The sequence below is a fragment of the Pyxicephalus adspersus genome, chromosome 2 (genome assembly GCF_032062135.1).
Source record: "Pyxicephalus adspersus chromosome 2, UCB_Pads_2.0, whole genome shotgun sequence".
Lineage (NCBI taxonomy): Eukaryota > Metazoa > Chordata > Amphibia > Anura > Pyxicephalidae > Pyxicephalus > Pyxicephalus adspersus.
In genome coordinates, this window is record NC_092859.1 from 129,082,490 (window position 1) to 129,106,898 (window position 24,409).

The window sequence follows — 24,409 nt, forward strand, 5'->3', positions numbered from 1 at the left end:
TGGTTTAGCAGCCATTTTTAATACTGGAAAATACTAAAAAAGTTTTTGCATACATGACAAAATGTGACATGTGGCTTCGTAATAAATTATTTCGTTTTTATTATCGAAAAGACAAAAAAGATAAAAAATATTATGAAAGAAAGAAATAAAGTCGATAGAATTAGAGACTTACTCACAGCCCTTAACAAAGATGGCACCTGCGTGCTCGAGCACTGTCAGTCCTGCTCTTTGTATTGGCTGTACAGATGTCGCCCCCTAGCGGTCCGGCGTCTATAGTAGCGGTACCATCCCTCAGCATCACATTCGGGCAGGGGATAACAGAAGGCAGCTTGAAGGGTAAGAACAGCGATGCTTTATTATCCTGCAATGTCTGTAAAGCGTGAATTAGGGGGGCAGCTGCAAATGTTATCATCATTGTTTGATGGGGAAATAGATTGTGATTGCATCCCTCACATGCATGGAGCACCTGTTTATCCCAGCTGATCATGGCACTGCAGGGTGATTGTGCTGATTGCAACGATCAGGAGGGGCAATTTGATGAATAAATCAGAATTCAGTGTGTGCCTCCTATAAAATGAGTCAAGCTGTGATACAGCTACAGATCAGATCTCTGCAGACATCTGGGTGTGATATGCTCATCCTGATGGGTGTGTTATGGTCATCCTGCAATATACAAAGCACAATTTCTAGATTACACAGCCTGGGATTCTGCCCTTTAATACAACCCCAGCACACAATATTTCATGGGAGATTTAAATACTGATGAGTGTTTTGGCACAGGATTACCAGGCTGCAGGGATAGCAGTGCCTATGACTTTTCTTGGGATTAATGTAATAATCTCCCAGTGATTGCTGGGAATACAGATTCATGCATCTGACAGATCTGTGCTCATGTTGCTGCAGAGAGTAAAGTAGTTTATAGTGCTGCAGTGCAAGCAAGAGATGAGACATAAACTACAATGCAGATTGTGCACTCCATAGTGTGATCAGGACATTGAAATCATTAGCTATTTCCTACAATGCAGATTGTGCACTCCTTGGGGTGATCAGGACATGTTCATTAATAGCCATTGCCTACAATTCAGATTGTATACTTCTTGGGTGATCAGGACATATTCATTGCCTACCATGCAGGCAGTGCACTCCTTGGGGCGATCAGGGCATATACTTTGATAGCCACTGCCTTCAATGCAGATTGTGCACTCCATAGTGTGATCAGGACATTGAAATCATTAGCTATTTCCTACAATGCAGATTGGGCACTCCTTGGGGTGAGCAGGGCATACAAATATTTAACCATTGCCAACAAATCAAATTGTGCACTCCATAGTGTGATCGAGGTATACAAGTGATAAGCCATTGCCTAAAATTCAGATTGTGTTCTCTTTGGTGTGATCAGGACATACAAGTCATTACCATTGCCTAAAATACCAATCTGCTATTCTCGGTCATGCTTCCTCCGTTGGATGTCACATGTCTAATCTCCTAGCAGAGAAATTAGTTATCTGCATACAATCACAAATTTCTATTATTAATAAACAGGATTTACATAGTGCCCACATTTTGTGTAGCGCTGTACATTAAATAGGGGTTGCAAATGACAGACGAATACAGACAGTGACACAGGAGGAGGAGAGGACCCTGCCCGGAAGAGCTTACAATCTAGAAATGACATGCATGTCCTGATCACACCCAGAACTGCACAATCTACACTTCAAGCTTTATGGTACAATCAATCCTCACACCATTTTTATTGTATTTGAACATAAAAGTAAGAAGAAAAGGTAAACGTTTTCTATGATGAATATATGTTGCTGAACATCATAGGCTTAGGTATAAGTCAGATGCAAATGCATGGATCTGATTTTACCCAACACATTTCTTGGAGCAAAGTTCTCTTTTTAAAGGCTGAAGATGGATGAAGATGGATTATACTAATGTCAAGTGATTCAGGCAAAGAAAAAAAAAGAATAATAGATTGTATGTTTAATCAATTGAACATGCTTGCATCATTTTATATTTTAGGGTCAATATGTATTTATTAGGTTTTGCATAGAAAGTACAGTACAATATATACCATTAATACAAAGTGTGGGGAACAGTAATATAAACAACATAGGCTCAGTAAACAATAGTTAAATATAAAACTGACAGACAATCAATTTTAATTGATGACAAATCACCTAATCACTAGAATCACTCATATCCAGATAGTTCACAAATTAGTACATGTTGGACTTTCCCTAACTTTTAGTCCCACAGAGAAAAGTCACCAGTATAGATATTGGGGGGGATGTACCTCCATAGTAACAAGAAAAGCGATTAAAGACTTTTTTTGAACATAGAAACGTGTGCTTTAGAACTATAGCTGTGTACTGATGCTGGACTTTCATGATCCGAAACTAACTTTTGTGATCATCTCAAAAATTCAATATCTGTACATTTGTCTCCCAACGATGTTTAGTTATTATTCCTGCCAGGTCACTAAGTCTGATTTCAGAGCCATGGTGTCAAACTGCGCGGCTGACAGCCCCTAGACGCACAGCAAACTGCTGCTTTGTGGCCGGGGGAGGATTATTATTATTACACAGTATTTATATAGCGCCATCATATTATGCAGCGCTGTACAAAGTCCATAGTCATGTCATTACCTGGCCCTCAAAGGAGCTCACAATCCATAGTCCCTACCATTGTCATATGTCTTTAATACAGTCAAAGTTCAATTTTTGGGGGGAAGCCAATTCAGTTAACTGCATGTTTTTGGAATGTGGGAGAAAACTGGATTACCCGGAGGAAACCAACGCAAATACAGAAGATCCTGGAAACTCCATGCAGATAGTGCCCTGGTTTAGATTCGAACCTGCTCCAAAGGCCAAAGTGCTAACGTCTGAGCCACCGTGCTCCACGGATCCACCATGGACATCAAAATCTGGATGTGGCTACAGGTCAGATCTTCAGACTGCGACCAAAAGTAGCATGTTCCTTTTAGGGACCACACCGTGATCTGCAACCCCATGCAGGGTCCCTTCCTCAAGAGAACGTAGTGATATTGCTATGTTACCTTAAGGAAGGGACCCTTCACATCCCTAAAAACTTGGCTTTTCAACATGCAATAGTCTTTTTACAATTAAGCAAGAATCTGGTACTTTGGAGTTCCATTCTCATCACGGACATTGCATGAATTTAAATTCTAACATGTGAAATGGTATAAGAGATTTTACTTATCATTACTCATTTAAGGTTGAACTACAGATGAACTTCTAATTTTACATATTGATCTGTTTCACTTTTGGTCCATCTATCACTAAGCAATCATGTATAGACCTATCGAGAATTATTTAGTTTGAGGGGCTTTCTGATTGGATATTATTTGATGGATTATTTTCAGAGGTCTTCACATTATATGGTTTGGGTAAATCTAAAGCTGTCCATACATTTTACAGTTTAATTGAACAATCTTTTGCAGTGTTAGGTCCTAGGTTGCAATCTCGGCCAGGACTCTATCTGCATGGAGTTTGCAGGTTCTCCCCGTGTTTGCGTGGATGTTAAAGACATATGACTATGGTAGGGGTATTAGATTGTGAGCCCCTTTGAGGGACAGCTAGTGACATGACTATGGATAATAAATATGGCAAATGGTATTGACCATATGGGCTTCTTCTGCTATACGGTTTTTTATACGGGTTGGTGCTTGATACCGGATATTTCCATTGCACAGACCATAGATACTTGTCTTGTTATTATCTCTAGAGTAAAAGCCTTCAGATTACTATTAGTAAACCACCCATTTCAGATCAATATGTTCCTGGAAGATGTGTTCTAGGCATTAATGGTACTCTGAAGGTTTTATCTTATGCACAACTGATGTTCATCCAATGACAAAGGTAGATGTCTATTGAGGGAAAATCAATATAAGTAGATTAGCCATATAATAAAGGACAGCCATCTGCTGTATAGGATATACTCACTCAATGTGATCACCATTGTGTTGTACTTGTCAGTGGAATTCCTACCATGGCCAAACCGACTTTTTGGAGATGTCCAGTGTATTCAAGGAGAGAAGTCCAAGTTTGATTTCTTGTTATTCAGAATTAGTAGAATTAGTCGTTTATGGAATTTCTGTATTGATTCTGTGATTGATTAAAGGAATATTTTTTGATTTTTGCTGTATGTATACCTGGAAATGGAATGTAATCAACAAATGTAAATTTTTAAAAGTATATTTTACATACTTTTCCTCTCGGTCTCCCCATCTGTTTATGTCTCTGCATTCAAGCATAGCGCCGTCCGTCCATTGTTTACACCTCGTCTGAAAATCTGTTTATCCCTAGGCGCTCCTATGCACCGTATCCCCAGACCTATGAGGATAATATATGACCTTTTAAATATTAATAGGTATGTGGAGGGTGCTGTGACTTTGCAGCACCAGTGTCCCAGTGTCAAATCTTAGCCAGGACAAGTATACTTCTTCAGGTATGTGTGGAGTTTTGTATGTTCTCTCGGTTTTGGATGTTTCCTCCCACATCCCTAAAGTGTACGTTAGGTAATTGCCCTCCCGCCAAATGGGCCTTGGTTTACGTTAATGACATATGACCATGATAGATACATTACAGTCCTATTTAGCTGGTTGCACCACCCGGCACTTTTCAATAACAACACGGCTATTTTTGGGTGGTTATTGAAAAGCTGGGTCACAATACAGGGGTGCCACCTGCCTACAGCTTCCTTCTACCCAGCTGAAAAAAACTTCAGGGAGCAACATTGCATTAGATTGCAAGCTCCTCTATGAGACAGTAAGTGACATGTTAAAGACTCTGTAAAGCCCAATGGAAAATATCAATATTAAATAATTGGTAAATAAAGACATAATATTTTAGGAAAGTATAGAGACATATATTTACCAGGCTAGGCAATGTATTCTATTTATTTAAAGTAGAAACCCCTTCTACAATTCCATTGATACTAAAGACATAATATAATAGATAAATATAGATAAGTTCACTTCCAAAACCAGAAATTTTCAGCTTTCGTGTAAAATGCAATTTTTTCTTCCATTCAGTGTCAGTTGCAAGCTCACACCAAATGCAGGTAAGCTAAATTTTAAATAACTTAATTATATGACTGCATTTCACCTGCCCGTGTTGCATTTGTTTCAACATGTCCAATAAGAGCATTCACACTGTAGGCAATGCAGGACAAATGCAGCCCTTTCTTGTCATGTTCCCATGAAGAATACATTAGATTATACCTCTCCAATACCTACCAAAAAACCAATACCTATTTTAGGTGCCTTGACCCTTTAAAATTTTGTTTTGTCTAAAAGTTACAGAACAGATACTTAGCGGTCAATTAGAATAATAATCCATCATTTTCAAAATTGAAAGCATAATTGAAGTTGAGATCATTGTTAGTATTATTTAATAAGTGACTTCAAAGAATTACAGTCCCCCTATAGGAGAAGGGGCTGCCTGATTGGCGTCTCTAAACAGGGGGTTGCAGGAACAATGGTTCAGGAGAGGGTCAAGTAGACAGATGTAAGCCGCTGGGAACAATTACATGATTGAGGCTGGAGTGTGTATGAGAACAGGCGGATAAGGGTATGCATACCTGACGTGAAGTTTAATAAGGAAAAGGCTAACTATAACTATGATTGAGTCTGATTACTGAAAAACATATTTATTTTATTCAATTGAACACTAAAATATGCATCCCTGGAAATAATTAACCTTCTGCTCAACGTTAAATTTCATTGAAGATCACTTTTGTCAGGACAGAGGTGCTTTTGCCAAAAAGTCAAGGCATTTACTCCTATTACTTACTACTACTTACTAGAGAAATTATTAAAGAAAATTGGAATAAACCCTTTTGGCGTTGAATGGTTTCTTGTAGACGGGAAGATGTCATTGTCCTCTTACAGCCTTTGGTTTCACAGTTATGCCACCTGGCCAAGGATCTCCATGCACTACAAGGTAGAATCCAACGGAACATCGGGGAAACTAGAATCTCTCCTATTTTAAAGTGTCCTGTCTTTCCGGAAATATGGAGACTTTTATTTAACCACAACTAAATATAATTTTTTCGCTGGCTATCATTCTGACTCTCTGCCTCCAGTACCCTTTGACTTGCTAACTTAGAGTCAGTTGGTACATCAGCAGCTCTGATTTTTCTTGCTGTACAAAGGTTTTGTAACTTGAATTCTGAGACGTCCAAATAAAGGCCATTTTTTATTGGATTGTCGGCAATTCCCTATCCAAAGACCTGTACAATAAATTCTGGTTGAGTCAGTTGATTTCAAACTAACGTAAACAGATTCAGTTTAAATGTTACAGTATCTGGTGGCAGCTCATCCCTCTCAGAAATGTTTACTCAATTGTGTTCTCCCCAGCCCCTTTTAGCCAGGTGCTCCACCCGGCACTTTTCAGTAACCATCTGGCTGTTTTTGGGTGGTTACAAGAGTTGAGTCACAATACAGAGGCTGCCATCCGCCTACAATTTCTTCCCACCCGGTTTAAAAAAATGCCTGAGTTGCATACTGCTTAAAAATTATACACATCTCAATGCCTTCTAACTCTTTAACTGTACTTGATTTATTGGTTTAATGGTGGATAGTTCCCAAGTATGGGGATGCTTGGGGTTTTTCCCTATGTTGTATTGCTCAGACCTGAGTCATGTGGGAAGGGCAATATTATCATCCAACCATGGTTGACTCCTGCATGGGGCATGGTTGAGGGGCATGGTTGGGTGAGTATAGCGTGCTGGGGTGGGGAATGTAACGACCAGTCAAGGTTTTTCCATATGCTTGATAAGTTTTGATATTTAGATCTGCCAGCTGGAACTTTTAGAAGCTACCTATAGCTACTTAAATCTATCTCCTGATCTATCTAAAAAAAGACCCAATGAAGAGATGGTCATTTCTCGCCTTTGGAAACATTTTTTTTCTGTTTATGTGCTCAGTGGTTAAAATACAATTTCCGGTTTGGATTCTAAAAGGTGAATTTTTACCTTCATCACATTACCAAAAGCCCATGCTGTTGTGGATGGATTTGTAGTTTGGGATGCTGGTTGGGAAGTAGAGACAACAACCTCATATATCGAATATGTATCGGTGAGAGGAAGGGGAACCCCTATGGTCTTTGATGCTGCATTTGTAAAACCCATGCAGTTACCCTTTTGCATATTGAGTTCTGGGTTTCTAGGCAGCTCAATAATTTGTGTTTTTTTATATTTATAATTATTTGTAATACTTCATAACATCAAAATTGTATAGCAGTTTTATGTATAGCTCTGCGTAATATGAGGGCGTTATATAAATCCTGTTTATTAATAATAATAATAATAATAATAATAGCAGTTCGCTTTATTTTCGAAGATTTAGTCTTTTATATACTTCTATCGTTTGTGCATGCGCTAAGCATAAGAATGCATTGAAGGAGCGTACTTGCACTGGGTTCATTGTACTATATGGGCTCCACTATTCATCCTCACATGGGACCTTGCAAGTTGAAAAGCTTTGAGCTTTGTGTAAAGGCATTTGTACGTATATTTTTATTAAAATGAACTCAGTATACCAAATCATTCAAAAGGTGTGGTAAATGTAAACATTTACTGCTATATTAATTTTTATGATTGTTTGCCATCAACACCTGTTTTTATTTAACGCACACCAGTCACACAGATACAGTTGTAAAATAAAGTCATTGTTGTTAAAGCTTTCAGACATTTTTTTTTACATTTGTTGTTATCTGATTAGTGTATTCTATGGGTAAGGGTGCTGGAATTTGGGGTTTTACTTTATTTAATGTTAGGAGATGGGCAGGTGATTCTATTCCAAGATGAGCAGCGTCTTGCATGTAAGCAGAGATTGGGAGTAGGTGTGGAGTGATATGTAAAGACATCATTAAGCCATGCATTTTGTTTGTAGCCTTCATGTAGGCAGATCTAAATACTTGCTGGTGATCTCTTTAAATACATTATTAAGGTAATTGTTGTATCTGTCCTAATACCAGGCATCTGTATTCACCTACACATCACCACTCAGGAAGAAAGGATCAGCTCAAACAACCAATTAGAATCTCCTGCAGTGCACATGTGCTGGTAGGGGAATGCAGATATCAGTGTGCTGCTACTCTTTTATCATCCAATCAGAAGCAGGGATGACCAGGCCGTATATTAATGTAGAACCTGACTGTTCTTCCTGGCAGAAATACATGTAACATAGCATCAGATGAACTCCAGATTGTTTGAAAATTAAAACACTTTAAATTTATGTATTTTATTTGTCTGTATAGCTGTTTGCCTGGCATTTCACTGTAAAGACTTGTACGTGTCAACGCAATCTGTGTCACCTTTTACCAATATTTCCCAAATTGAAATATTTTGCCTAGCGTTTGCACATGAAAACTTTTACTAGCATTTGTGCAGATGGTTTCTACATGGCAGCACATAAATCCAAATTTGACAAGAATGCCCATGGATTACATGAGTGGATCAGAGGTTGCAATAAATCTGATAATCCTTGTCTGAAGACAGAGACAGCTGACTGTTTAAAAACAAATGTTGTAAGCCAGTATTATGTACATTCGGTATTTTACACAACGTAATTCTTTTTTTCTCATTATGTTGATAAATGTAACTGAATGTGACACTTAGGGTCATTTTAGTGGGAAATATTTGGGGGTAGTTTTCTGCCACAGGCGCAACTATGGTCCCATCCATTTTTTAGTGTTAGGAACCATTTGTTCTAGTGGCTGAGGTGGAACGCAGCACGGTTCCAGAAAGCAATAAGTCTTTTACGTGATTGCTTTCAGAGGAACTGCTGTGCAGCTACAACTGTATGCAATTTTATCAAATGTGTTTAAAAGTGCAGCTTCTCATTTATTGTTGTATATTTAGTAGTAGTTTGTCACATTCAGTAGACTTGTTCTTGTAATGTTGAGAACATTTTGCAGATTTCCAATCTGCTTCATTGGTTAATGAACTGATGGCGGGGCTTGAAGATTTCTGCTTTATTCAGCCTAATGTTTCAAATGCAGGAGGTGTGTGCTTGACAGCCTGGACTCACGGGAGAATTCAAAGAGCAGTGTTCACATCACTCTGTAATCACCTCTGTCCACATCATGGACCAAAGCAGAGGACCCTGCATGTCATTGCATTCTTATTGGATGTTTAGGGTCCAGGCTCTCAACCTATCTATAGGTTTCATGTACTACATTTTTTTTCATATATAATATTAACAGGAGTGAAACTGTTTGGCAGGTGTAACTCATAACTCGAGTTTAGATCAGCCCAGTATTTGCCCCAGAATTTTTTTTAAACTGAATGAGAAGAAGCTTTGAGCAGGTGGGAGCCCTAGTAATGTGACATTAAAATACATTTCAGAAACCACCCACAAATGGCCGACTGAAATGTGCCAGGTGGTGTACCCAGCTAAAAGTGGTTGGGGAGAAAACGACATCTTATGAGTTGTTTAGTCCTGGTTCCATAACTTAAGGTTTAGGTGGACTGAACTAGCTAGGGCTAAGGTCTGTCTATCACCAGTCCTCCAGGGCCACTAACCGGCCAGGGCCAAACAGAACATGTTTCTAATTTTACTGCCAGAAATACTAAAAATGTTATGTGGATTTTAACTCTTGAAGACTGACGTTAGGTAGCCCAGATCTAGAACATACAAGACTTTTTAAATCTTCCCTGTGTAACATGATGAAATATATATGGTGCCAAATGTGAATAGTTTTTGGCATCATCTATCCAAATGTCTCCTGGAAAGGAGGTTAAAGAGCCTGGATAAGGCTTGCCAGTATTTGATTGCAGCTTGTTGTTTGGGATCCAGGCCCGCAGTGTCCTGGAAGAATTGGGTGGGCCAGGCACTCTTCAATTTTACCAGAGCAGAGATTAGGGGTGCTCTGGTGCACCTGGCCATGAATAAAAAGGCACCCGCCTTTGTGTTAGGGGGAAGTTGTAGCCTGAGATCAGGTGGCTTTGAGCAGCCTGTGGGCTGGGGGAGCTGAGGAGGTCTTCAAAAGTCTGGGTCAATGGGACTGATACCCTGATAGCTATTGCAATCAGAGCCTAAGTGTAAGCTGTAATGCTGGTGGGAGCAGGACCAGGCAGCCAATATTTTGAGCCTACAGACTGTGAAACTGCAACTTAAGTTACCTGGGAGTACCTGGCTCAATCCCGGAGTAGCTGCTTGGTCGGCAGGACTTGATTCACTCACCTGTGGGAGCTGAAGTAAGCCATTGTTGTTGTTCTTTTTCTGAAGCAGTACAGTGTATTGTGATGAGCTGATCCCCCTAACTTCACACCTGTAATCACAAAGATTTACGAAGATCCCATGTTGTATTTTCTTAATTTGCTTAAGCTGATTCTCTTCATTATTTGATTGTACCTGAAATAGCACATGACATACGTCGGTATACTCAACTCATATCCCCACATGTAATAGACAAGGATTGTTTTCATCCTCACAACAGTATCATGATTGTTTCATTTGGGCCAGTAAGCACAAAGGACTTTTTGAACCAGATACGGACATGACACAGACTCCAAACAAACACTCTCATGTGTAACATGTGTACTGTTCATTTCTAATCTCTGCCGCAGATCCGAGGCAATCAACAGTCACTTATTCACATGGCGTCCACAGCAGTGGAAACATTACATCATGCAAAGATTGCACAAACAAGATTTAAACAAGCTATTCTGTGTGTTTAACAAAGTGATGATTACCGTGATACCTGTATACCAGGAATATGCAACTAAAAAATACAGAGCAAGCCTTCTCAACAATGGAAGACAAAACTACTGCTGACAAGGAAAAGAAAGTCAAGTTTCCTAGAGTAAATTCTAACAATATTCAGAAACAATTTAACACTTGCAGAAATGTGCTAATCTCTATATACATATACATGTACAAAGTAATTTCTTCTACCCCAGGTCAATTATTCTGACATAAGTAATAGTTCTTCATCATGTCAGTTACTGCTAATGAACTCATCAGGAATTTTATTCCTTAGGAGATTACAGACTTCTACCTCCTGATGTGCACATGATCCCAATCACATGGTTAATGTATACTAATAAGTAGAAGATGAATCTTTATATAACCAAATGTAGTTTAAGGAGGTGTGTGACTTCTTGAAATGTGCCATATAAACGCAGTTTTTCAGATTATTCTTTTATAAGCAGTATGCACATTGAGAAAAGAGAAAAACATAAGACTGGTTTTTTGACAATAAATCAACAGATTGTTTTACTAGAGCAAGAAAAAATTCCTTTGCTAGACATAGATCTCCTGTGCCAACATGGTAGTTCAAAATTACGATCAATTGTGAATATTCATAATTCATGTCTCATTTTCTGACGCGTTTCGCTCTATGGCTTCCTCAGGGGATTTAGAGCCTTAGCTAGCTGAGTAGAAACAAATACAGAAAGAAACATTGTATTATATTTATATCAATATTTAATATTTACAAGTTTTACTGTTATAGTACATTAAACAATACAATGTACTATAACTGGTAAACTTATAAGTTTTTTTAATCTTTTTCTCTCAATGTTCATAATCAAACCAGACTTGGCAAAAGTATGTACAATGTACAATAGGAGAACCCTTCTTTGGTAAACAACCTTATTGTTTATTTTTTAAGGGGTACCAGTGTTCTCCACAGCCCCATTTAGCTGTTTGGAGCACCCGGCACTTTTCAATAAGCACCTGGCTGTTTTTAAGTGGTTATTGCAAAGTTGGTTCACAATTCAGAGGTTGCCACCCACCTACAGCTTCTGCCCACCCAGATTAAAAAATTTTTTTTGGAGAATACTGAGTACATCAGTGTAAGTAAGGAGAATGGAAATATGCTGGATTGATGTTCCCACAGGTCTGCAAAGTAAATTTATGCCCACCATTGGTGTCATACAAATTCAGTCAGTAAAGTGTGAAAGTCAGTGATCAATGTCAGGAAATTTAGATCATCACTTATCCCCATCAGTCCATCTAGATCAGGGTTGTCAAACTCTGGCCCGCGGGCCATATCTGGCCCACACGGTTCTTTTGTTTGACCTCCAAAGGAATCCTAAATATGAATTGCAGCTGGCCTGCCGCTGCATTGCAATAGTGCTGCTACTACAATTCCTGCCATCACTCGCGTCTATAGACCAGCGGCCTCTCTGCCTATGCGTGCCGGGAAGTAAGGAATTAATGCCCCGAATTGTAGTAGCGGCATCACTCACGTCTATAAACCAGAAGCCTCCCTGCCTATGCGTGGCCCCGCATTGTACTGTTTTATAGACGCAGGAAACTGTAGTAGCGGTGCTATTTCAGTGAAGTGGAAATTCCGGTCACTCATAACATTAGGCCCTGCATTGGAATGTTTTCTTGACACAGGGAATTGTAGTAGTGGTTCTGTTTCAGTTTTAAGTTTGGCCCGTGACTTTGTCTAAGTTTTTAATTTTGGCCCACTGTGTATTTAAGTTTAACACTCCTGATCTAGATGATGTCGACATCCATGTGGATGAACACTGCAGGGTTTTACCTGACAAGAGTTGGATAAGCCCCACTGATAATATCCTCTGTTCTGGATTTTTTTTTATGATTTATTAGTTTATTTATTACACTCATTTGTGCTTTTTTATCAGTATCATAGATTGATGGGATTACCACAACAGCTGTTAGCATAATAATAATAGACATTTAAATATTAGTGATCACTGTACTTTTCTATGAAAAGTAGGAAGATTATGGTTAATAATTGGGGGGTGCGGGGGTTGCTACACATAACTTCCTGAAAGCAGGAACATCCATTCTGAACTTCCATGATTGTAAGAACTGAAACATAACAAATGAAAGGAGTGAGCCACGAACAACAAGGCTTAGTAGGAAAGGATGGATGGTGGGTGTCCTCCAGCCACAGAATGAGGTTGGGTCTGTCTGACTTGCTGCATCCTTTTATTGCAAAATATGCTCATTGTGTGTAATGACAGAAATTTCAGTGCAGGAGAGGGGACAATGTACAAGATGGAAGGTAGAACTTTAAAAGGATTATACATTTTAAATGGATACTCTGAGAGGATGTTTTCATTGCACCGCACCCTTATCTTCACAAATACCAAAGAACTTTCTTTCCCCAGCAGGGAAGGTTTGCATGGGTTTTGATGGTGCTAAAAATCAACACTAACAACATATGTTAAAAACGATTTGTTGCAATTTATTATATAATATTATAAAAAACCTATCACAATAGAATGTATACTTTCAATGTGCAAAATGACAATTGAGCAATCACACAATTTGTATTGATACACAATAACTTTTACAGTCCTTAACGCGTTTCACCAGTAGGCTTCACCAGAAGGACAGAACGTTATTAGTACCGCATCTATGTATTTGTTCCTATAGTAGTTAATGATCAGATGATTCAGATAGTAGTCAATATCATTTCACTGAAATTTTGTTTTCGAAAAGCAAGATTGTTTATTTAAAACCAATAACACAGATTTTTTTTATGCGGTTAAGAGTGATGTGACCCCATGGTGGTATAGGCAATATCTTCCAATGCACCACAGTGTGTATCACCAAAGAGATAAAATATCACGTTTGGTTGTATTTTCTTCAGATTAGAACAGAATAGAGCACTTTTTTTTTCTTTAATAGTTTATCCTACTGGGATCACTCACTGCTTCCTGTCTGCTAACTTCTAAAGCAGGGATGCCCAACAGGTGGATCCCGAAAGTGTGGACACCCCTGTTCTAAAGTATTATACAATGTCATTCTGCAACACTTTATATTTCCAGGGAAAGAATATAATTCTAACAATGAAGCATGCAGTGATTTTGTGTATTTCCTGGTCAGATTGGAAACCTTGGATGAGCTCTTACTTGAATGCTTGTGATGCTTCAAGGACATGTCTGTACGAAACAGAAGCCATTGTGTTTGTGCCAGACAGCCCAGGGGCCCTCAGCTGCCTCTTCATAGGGAGCATTCTCCATGGATACTGGGGATCAGGAGGATACAAGTGCTGCTCTTGTCCTAGACAGGGCTATGTTTGGCTACAGATCTAATTGAGTGTTTCCTATATAGTCCCCATTTTTAGCTTCTTTTATAATTTGGGAAATTTCTTTACACAGTTTGTAATACATTGAATTATTAAAAATAAACCAAAAATATTTGCAGTTTTGGATCTTAGTGAAATGAGATGAATACACCATTTTTAAAGCTGAACTTCATGCAGAAAATTACAGAGAATGCAATTACATGTTAAAAAAGTCAGTGTTTTGAATGCAACAGGTGCAAGTGCTTTGATTTAAAGTGTAACTATAGCAAAATCCTCAATCAGGCAGGACGTTATTGGAAAAAAGGGACAGGTGATGTCCATTCTGTAATAAAACAGATCTACCTCACTGCTCACTACCTTCTTTATATGTCCTGGAAGAGAAAAAGAAAAAGATGGCGGCACTCCCAATGAAATGGGGGCAGAGGAGTGTATTTAAAGAGTTGCGTCCAGACAGGTATGTTTTTTTCTATTGCAAAGCGATATCACCTATTCCTTCTGCATTAAAGGATATGTCCGATCGCAACTTCCCAGTCACAGGCTGGAGGCAGGGAGCTGACCAAGCTGCATTGCCTAACTACAGTAGAGGAAAGTCAGGTCACCAACCTGGCTGTGCTGTGTGGCAGGGTTGTGTTAATCCCAAAACTGGAAGAATAAAAGTGTAAAGCCAGGAAAAAACAACTCTCATATATCTGTGTGTTGTAGCTGTTTGTTATACAAGAACAATACAAGGTGAATTTATTTTCATTGTTGTAGGTTACTATACTTAAACATTAGCTTTTACTTTGTCCATTTAGGTCAGAGGTGTCAAACTCAAATACACAGGGCCAAAATTAAAAACTTGGACAAAGTCAGACTTGAAGTTTATTGAAAAAATTGAGGAAGTTTTTCATTAGATGTAAAACCTTTTATTATGGAAACAAAGAGGTTTTGCTTAACCTTCACCACTGCTACAATGCGGGTCCACGCATAGGCAGAGAGGCCGCTGGTCTATAGACGCGAGTGATGCCGGCAATTGTAGTAGCGGCGCTATTTCAATGCAGCGGAGGGCCAGCTGCAATTCATATTTAGAAATCCTTTGGGGGAGGGCCAAAAAAATTCCTTTAGTGGGCCAAATTTGGCCCTTGGGCCAGAGTTTGACACCCCTGATTTAGGTAATACAATGTCTATTAAAAGGCCCTTTTCCAACTCACTGATACCCATCCTTTTGTCAAAGCCAGCACCAAAATATCACTGGCCCCCAATGTCAGAGTCCAAAGGAAACGGGGACACCAGCACCTCCCCATGTCTCAGTGCTCGGGTCCACAAACTGACCACTAGACCTAATACATGGGAGGAAGTCACATACCCAGAAGGAGAGGCAGGGAGTACTGGAGAGAATTGGTGGGTTTGGGGGTTTTTGATATACACTGTTTGTCTGGAATCGGCAATGTCTCTTTACAGTGTAATCTATCTGCTTCACAAATGCCTAGGTAACCCAGAATTTAATCTTCTTTTGACGTTTTAATATTTTTATTATATTTTGACATTTCCCAATGGATAAGATGATGATGGGTTATTATGCCCTCATAGGGTCAAGGTGGACTCTTTGTATTAAGCTAGCTGACTTGTAGTTGGGCATACTATGGTGGGCATGTATGGGCATTCAGAATAATGATCGTATGCAGTGTTTAACCCATACATTTTTTTAAGCTGTAGGTGGAAGAAACTGTAGGTAGGTGGCAGCCCCTGTATTGTGACCCAACTTTTCAGTAACTACCCAAAAACAAGCTGGGTGGTTACTAAAAAGTGCCAGGTGGTGCGCTCAGCTAAAAGGAGCTGGGGAGAACACTGGTATGCTGGACATGCAACTTTTGAAAAAAATGCAACAAATGGGACCACTTTACCCACTAATCTACAACCCTGTAAATGTCTACTCATTGTTTAATTTCTGTTTTATACATTTTGGATTTATTTCTCGGGAAGATTTATAGTGGAAAGCCTTATAGCCGTATACAACATCTATTAATAAGTTTGTCTTTGAAATAGCCGATTTGGTATTACGTTATTAGTCACAATTGCTTATGAATTCTTCATTTTCAAGGCTTGTAATAGGCTTACAGGTCTTATCCATGGAAGTATCCCTTAGTTAATCTCAAGTTGTTTTAAGCACACTGAGCTAAATATAGTCAGCTTTGTCCTGGAATGTATTACTTTCTTTCTTTTGATCTAAATATGAAATTCATTGTCTCATTTTAAGCATTTTATAATTAAAGCTCAACTCTTGTCAAAATAGTTAGGGGTCTATTTGTAAATGTTTTCTTCATGATTCACCCAACTGTTTTCCAAAATGTACACCATTCGGATACTGGTTTCTAAAATGTATGAGACGTCAGTAAAAGTTGATGCTCACATTTTTTAATTGAATACAATGTAAAAATGTGTTTAATGTGTAAAAATAGCCAGTAAAAGTTTTGTACATTTTAGACAATATTATAAAAAAGCATTTTTTGCTATAATTCTCTAATTTGGAGCCACCCTTGCAGCAACTCTTTTCTGCCACTAGATACCACGTAATTATACCAACTTTATCTGAGCCCACCCTGCCATCTAATTCTACCCCATTCCCTCTACTTCCAGTGCTATACCTTATTTCCACTTTAATTTGGTTATTAGGAGAAAATAAACTCCAAATTACTTCAACTTTAGGCCTGCACAAGACAAATGACGTTCTTCTTTGCTTCCATATTGCCTGGGCATTAGTAGATCAAGCATGGGCAGGAGTAAGAAGAGCGAGTTGTATAGATAGATGCAGTATATATCAAGTATAGATGCAGTATATATTACATTTTTGTTCTTGGCTGTAGATATGCTTTTAGTTAAGTTATTAGATTTTCTACAATTAATGATTTAGATCTAATCAGTGCATAATGGCACATGTGATACATTGCACTTTAACATTCAGTCATTGAGGCAGCCCATTTAAATTGAAGAGGTTGAAAAGACATCCTAACATGCATGAAAAAAAGCAAAACTCAAGAATATATACTTATTGGTAAAACGTTGGTGCATTCAGATGCTGTTTAAAATGTAGGACAGCACGGCACATGCTGCAGATGGTCCCATGGCTAGCAAGTGTATTGGTCACTCAGCTGCATGAGATTCCAATCTTGTACACAGCTGAGCTCTCATTGCGATTGAATGCCATTGTGGAGTCAATATTCTTTTTTAGATTGAGTCGTCAGTGATGTGGATGATGTACATTATTTTTCTAAATAAAATTCACAGTAATAATGATCATCACTTTCAGATGGCCTTTCTATTCTTTTTGGTTCAGTAAATCTGGAAGTAAGCAAAGTCTACATGCAGAGATATTACGGCTTTGTTTTACCATCGGCTTTCTTTATGCATAAGCAAAAATATTCTTGCTTTACATAAATAGTTTGATATATATGTGTGTGTATGTATATAGTGCTTCCAATGCACTCGCTGCAGAGAGGCGTTTCAGTTCAAACCTCAAGGCATTTTGGCCACTTTTATTCACAAAAACCATTAACACAAAGCAAATTTCAATTTTTTTCTCGCAGGGGTTCAGCATCATCACATTGAAAACACAAATTTAGCCTCCTGGCTCTCTGTCGGTCCCACGGACCTCAACTTTGGGGTACCTCCTGGGCTCTCCTAGCATAAGGCCTGCACACAGCATTTTCACTTTTATTATTGGCCAGGTGCTCCAGGGTCATCATCAATATCAGGCCTGGAAATGGAATGGAGTGCCCGGGCTGCCCATTCCTTCCAGCACACTCCAGGCCTGGATCCCAAATAGCTGCAAATCTGCAGCAATACAATTACTCATGGCCCTATCCAGGCCCTGTAATCCCATTTCCAGGTGAGGGTGAGGTAGATGATGACAAATACCCTCTGAATTTGGCATCACATGTTTGTACCACAATATATATGTACACAAAATGCTATTACAGTTCATTTGCTGACATCTTTTTATTGTATTCTAGGAGAAGGTACCAGACCATCTCGGAGCTGTAAGCCATGTCTCTACCTTTCCGAAAAGACTTTGACAAGTACAAGAATATAAATGAGGATGAAATTCTTAACAAACTATCTGAGGAGGAATTGAAACAGCTGGAGAATGTCCTGGAGGAACTTGATCCCGAGGTAAGGGAAATCAGCAAGGCATCTTCAGATGGTTAGCAGACACAACATTATGTGATGGGATATCTGAAATAGAGAATGTGAATAATATATTAAACAGTGTGTGCAGTGAACTTTTAATGCTATCTAAAACTGTGCCTAAATCATACATGTAACAAATAAACCTAATCTGAATTCTGTGTAATCCCCTGTACAAGTACATACAGCTTCATACAATTATGTTTGTGTAATAAAAAATATAGAAATTACGTTTGTAAAATAAATGATCCCTTTTATATGGAGGAAACAACCCATTCTTTACAATATTTAAAGTATATGGCTGTGACACAAATGGGATGAAAGATACAGATATATACTTTTCGGAACTTTCCGTCTATATGGTCATTATAAAACTGGAGGTTCTATGATGGCTGGAGGTGGACTCCTTAGATAGGGATAGAAAGAAATACAAATCCTTTGACAAAACAGCTCTAAAATGTATTACATGTGTGTATTTAGTTGTTTGCATGGGGATCAGCAATAAATAGGTTACATTGCTTTAACATGTTTATAGTGTATTGGAGCTCAGCGTGTGCAGTGTGATCAGTTTAAGCAATTTCAGTACAGAAGAAGAGTCTGCAAAACTGGCTCAGCTTTAATGCCCATGGTGCTCTGATCTGTGCCTGCTGACACTTGTCGACGGGGTGCATGATTTGGTGAATGATCTCCCCTAAATCCCCCCTATATATATATATATTTTCTGTAGACGTAGCCTTTGTTGTATTTTTAGCAGAATCAATACTTCCATCTACGCACATGGAGCAGCAGGAAAAGGAAACACACAACTATAATTAAGCGTGCTTAGTTTCACCCCTCTTTAAACATCTCATCATCTGATTGACAAGATGATTGGCACCAACACCACAGAACATTAATGATGCCGGGCTGCTTTGAACTAATTAATAGCAGTCATGTTTTCTGCAAGATTCTAATTACATGGCTTTCATTTTACATTCTCTTGGCTGTTTTCTCCATCTCTCCCGCATGTTGGCAGCTATTCTTCCCACAGAAGCCAATAACAACACTGAAAAACTCTTTATGGACTGCAAAGTCACCTTTACTGGGAACAGATGAGACTCCTTGAAATGAAACACATGTGCTGCTTATAGGGGAAGGAAAATGTGCAATATTTTCCATTCGGTCAGGTAAATCAGTAACTTGGGTTTTGACATCCTGTGCTGAGAATAAAAAGAGACACGGCGTATTAGTGCCAGCACGAGAATGACGTTTTGTTAATGGTTAGTGCAGCTTGTTACAAAAACAGTTTTTTTAATAAACTAATCTGTTAATTGCTAGCATACCACGAGAGTAGTAGATGTTTAACCATTGCAAGACTAGGAGATTCTAGCCAGGAATTTATGGCGGTAATATTATGCAAATTTAAAATTAAACTCCACGTAAACATGGATGAAATACATAAATGGGAGCTGTTTTACTTGCCAAAGGATTTGTATTTCTGTCGATCTGGTCCTGAGATTTACTCACTGAGAGTTTTTGACACACAGCACACTCCTGCCTAAAAGGGACCGGATCTGAACTTTCAGTGCTGAAGTTTCTCGTTTACTTACAGATCATCTTCTTTTTACACACTTCTTTTTCTGGCATGGCCCAAAACCTGGGCATGGTCTATCTAGCTTGGCACATAAACAAGATACAGTCAATATAAGAATATAGGAGAATGCTTGTGGGTTAAGGCTGTGTTGGCTTCCAACATGTGTTTGTGGTATAAAAGTAAAAAAACAGTCCTATCTTCATGGTCTATATATTGCTGATATCAGCACAACCAGAAACACACACAAATTATCATCTGGTGATGTCTATGGTGGGTAAATCAGACATTCACTGAAACATTCCCTGGTGGAGAATCAATTACTGCCATTGAAACACATGGATTTGGAAGATTCCCCACCAGGAATGTGCTTTATAAATCAACCCCTAAGAATAGATTTAGTTTGCTCCTTTTGAGTTCCCTGCACCCCTGTATGCATTCTGTATTTGGTATATGTAACTTCTGGCTCAGCTATGGTGCCAGTACATAAACTTTATTACCCTACTGGGCCTTACTCAAGCTTTGATACATTTCCAAATATGTGCTCCATAAACACGGGCTGAATTTTAATCTTTGGCCAATTTTGTGGTGCATGTTAAATGCCAAGAAGCTAAGTCTTGTAACTTGATTATATGGGAACTTTTACGCATTGGAAACATTTTTATTTGTATCCCATGAATATGTTTTTATATCTACAGTAAAAATCTTTCTAAGTTACTTTTAGTGAAAGAATCATAATGACATTTCCAAAGATGAACATTACATGTTCCTGATGCAGCTTTGGTGTAGTTCCATGGCAGCCACCAGTTAAAACTAAAGCTTATGCTAGGTTCAGACTGACAGTAAGGTTACGGTGCAGTTACCTCCCAAACCTCCTTCTTGGGTGAGAAAATACATGAAGCGTCGCACGCACAGCAGAACAATAATATTGAGTCAGAGAGATAGTAAGTGGTTCACGCTTTCTGTGGTCCGTACTGAGTCCACAACGAGGGCTACTGTGCATTCGGCATGGTGCCTACTGCTGTAAGGGGCACCAAACTGCCTAGTATTCCTGCAGGTATGAATTTATATTGTATAAAGTATATTTAAAGCCAAACCTTTTCTTTCCTAGTTTGTGTTAGAATAAAGACCCCTTTTAGGTTTATCCTGTAGTCTGTATCCCCATGGAGGAGATTCACCCTCTAATTTTGCTTGGTTACCCAAATATTTTCATGAATCCTGCTTGCCTTCCTTCTAGGATGGTCAAAGCAATATGACAAATAAAGTGGGATAGTAGTTTTAGGTGTGACAGTTTTGGCACTATGTAATGTATCGCACAAAGAATTTAATTCATCACACCCAAAAATACATTTATTACACTTAAGAACTAACTTGAGAAAGGGCAAGTCTGTCCACAGAATGTAGCATTCCTGCTGCCTATTAAAAGTTGCTCCATAAGTCTCCTTTTATCTTGCAGGAGTGCAGCTCATTTTATGGCTATGGGCAGAGTCCTGCAATCTGTTCACCCCAGGATGGGTAACTGTTGATAAGTGGGTTAGGGGTTGGTAGTTGCTGCACTCAAAAACTAATATTCACCTCAACCTAACCTCTTATTTATTCTATTGATTGGAAAATGTATAGACAAACTAATTGGAAATCAGAAAATAGTATTTATTGGGTTTTTTGGGGGGAATTGCACCAAGAGGAAGTCACTTGTATATTGGACGAAATCACAGCCCACCGACATCACAACAAAATGATATATCTCTGATCAAGGGGAAAAGTAATGAAAATAAATGTTCATTTGTGGACTTTTAAAGAGGAACTAAACTCAATTTACCTATTTGCCACCTGGCAATTGAGCATTCATCTTATAGCCAAAAAATGATATTGTCTGCCCTTAAATGAGGAATTACTTTCTGGCCCTCCCCTGACCCTCATAGGTATGAAGTTGATGAGCTGGAAGCAGTGAATGGGAAGATGCGATCACCCTGCATTCCACCTTCAATAGTCTTGAGTAACATAGCTTGGAATGCTCTTGCTCCTTACAACCATCAACCAATGGTAATGCTCCATGTTGTGTTATTGTAGTTACTGAATATAGCAGGAGCGGTGCCCTTTTCCTCCATAACATTGGCTGATTGTTGTTGGGAGTGTACCCTACTGTGTACCTCCAGTCCTTGAGGATTTCGTGTCCCTATTAGCCACTGGCAAAAATGGAAATGCTTCCTGCTGTATTAATTAACAACCATTAAACCCTGTTGTTGATGAACACATTCTGAACATTCCCATTAGCTAACTAATACAATCAAGTAGACAATTTGGGACATATACATTGCTGGTAGTCTTGCATTGCGTTATCCTCTAGAAATCACTGTTCTGGTATTACCTTCATGTGACAGATTTAAATATTGGGTCGTTGATATGGGGCATAGCTTTGGTGTGTGTATTGCTCTTCATTGTTTATAAACTAAATGGTTTTCTTCATTTCCAGAATGCCTTGTTACCAGCTGGATTCCGACAGAAAGACCAGACGACGAAGGAAGCATCAGGAGCCTTTGACAGAGAGCACTTATTAGATTATTTGCGTAAAGAAGCCATGGAGCACCAAGACAGGGAGGACTTTGTGCCTTTTACTGGTGAAAAGAAAGGTAATGCTAACCTTGGTTATGAGAGGTTACCAATGGGCAGTGACATCTAAAGGGGCCCCTTCTTTTTCCAATGATACCATTTATTAATAAACCCACTATTAAATAATAAATAATAAAATTAATAAACCCTTTTAATTATAAATTGCATGTAAGTTTTAATATTTGTGGGTCATGATCCCACTACTTCCGCATTCCTTGTCTATCCAAGAATGACATTGCCCCTGCTGCTGGCAGCCTTTTGGGATATTCACATCATGTACATCACAAGTATTTTTGACATTCAGAAAACAACCAACCTAACTTACACATGCATTGGTAAAATAGGAAGTGTTAGACAGCTCCTGATACCAAGATGACGGAATGGGAGCAGGTAGCAGCAGAATAGAAAAGGACAATACCAGATTCGATAGCTATGGAAGCGTATTAACTATGGACACTATATTGTTTAAAGGTTGAGGGGGACCTAAGGGTATTCTTAGAGAAAAGTTGAATTTTTTATTAAAATATACAGTAGAACCTCAGGGAATGGCCAATTCCGGACAAGTGTAGTTTCCGGTTCACTGAGGGTAATTCCTTTTTCTCAGCCATTCAGCATTAGACTTGAATGGGGAAACTTAGCCGTCATCAGTGTTTCCTCAGCCAATCATGAATGGGAACAATTAGCGGAGTTCTGCTATGCTGATATCTCCGCTTTCTTGATTGCTCCTGCACCCCTAGCTGAGCTGTGGCATATGTTCTTGGATGTAGAACAGATGCCACAGCTCCCGTTATCTGTCGGTTATCTGAGTTCCGGATAATCAGGGTTCTACTGAATATAGATGATATACATCTCAAAAGGTGAGAAATTCTTCACTGGGATGTCCAAAGCCCTGTTATATTTATCAGATCAAAATATTCTGCAATGACCACAGCAATACGATTTGCACAATCATCTACTCAGAATGTTTCATATGATGGCTGCTCGGTTTAAGTGCTGTCTTGGGGCAGGGTAAAATAGTGTACATTCTTGTCAGGTATGCCAAGGATCTTCCATGGTTCTAAAATTGATGACATACTAACAGCATGATGTAGCTTTTTCTAAAAAAAATGTATTCTCTTAATTTTTAACCTCACAACGTTGTCCTTGTACTGGGAAGCTTCACAGCGGAGCCTAATCGAACTATGTGTTTCTTCTGTTGGTTGACCAGGTGCATTATGTACAGACTTGAGACCAAAAATGTATTTTATGTTTTAGTAATGATGCTGTAAAACTCCAATAGCTTCCACTTACCTCCCTAGCCGCAGCTACTTGCCTAGTTCTTATACCAGTATATTTTATGTAGGTTGTCAGTATTGTTCCTAGTAATGTGCACACTCTACCTGGTGATCTAAATAGAGTACTGAAGAACAGACATTCTACAAAACCACAATGTGGAGATTCTGAGATTCTGTCCCTTGGTGATTGTTCTTGTAAGCCTTGATGCTTGTAGATCCTGAATGCTCCTAGAGCAGTAAGAACTGGAAATAACTTTAGCACTAACATGACCTATGAAAAACATTTTTACTTCCTTCTTTTTTTTCTGATTAGGAGATCATAAACAAGTTTATCCTGTAACTTGCCATTTTTTAACACAAGTATTAAAATATAATTATCAATATTAGTGTTTAACCTAGAATTTTTTTTAAGCTTGGTGGGAAGGATTTGTAGGCCTGGGGCAGCCCCTGTATTACTACCTAACTTTTCAGTAACCACCCAAAAACAGCCGGGTGGTTACTAAAAAGTGCCAGGTGGTGTGCCCAGCTAATGAGCTGGGGAGAACACTGATATGGTGAAACGTAACACAAACTGTTATTCTAGGTGAATATTATACACTTGTTAGGATTCTTTATAGATCAGCACATCTCATCAGGTCTATACATGTTTTGAGCTTCCCTTACATCCTATTAATGTATCTTCATTCATAGGATCACTTAATGCGGAGGTCAAGAGAAGTTGGGTTATTTGTTGTATTGCTGCC

General features: G+C 38.8%; 1 protein-coding gene and 1 long non-coding RNA gene across 3 annotated transcripts in view; one reads left to right on the forward strand and one right to left on the reverse strand.

Annotated features, from left to right (window-relative positions):
• Positions 1-17,545: 17,545 nt before the first annotated feature.
• LOC140324466 (uncharacterized) overlaps positions 17,546-24,409 on the reverse strand; it is a 31,645-nt gene continuing 24,781 nt past the window's right edge. Inside the window, exons 7-8 of one of the 2 annotated variants that reach the window (XR_011919544.1) lie at positions 19,289-19,411; positions 17,546-18,260 (exon numbers count right to left, since the gene is read on the reverse strand). This is a non-coding gene — a long non-coding RNA (uncharacterized lncRNA). The remainder of the gene's footprint in view (positions 18,261-19,288; positions 19,412-24,409) is intronic. The other variant, XR_011919543.1, reaches the window with a different exon arrangement.
• LOC140324465 (tropomodulin-2-like) overlaps positions 18,058-24,409 on the forward strand; it is a 30,645-nt gene continuing 24,293 nt past the window's right edge. Inside the window, exons 1-2 of the mRNA XM_072402380.1 lie at positions 18,058-18,197; positions 22,256-22,412. Coding sequence (XP_072258481.1) covers positions 18,072-18,197; positions 22,256-22,412 — 283 coding nt within the window. The 5' untranslated portion in view covers positions 18,058-18,071. The remainder of the gene's footprint in view (positions 18,198-22,255; positions 22,413-24,409) is intronic.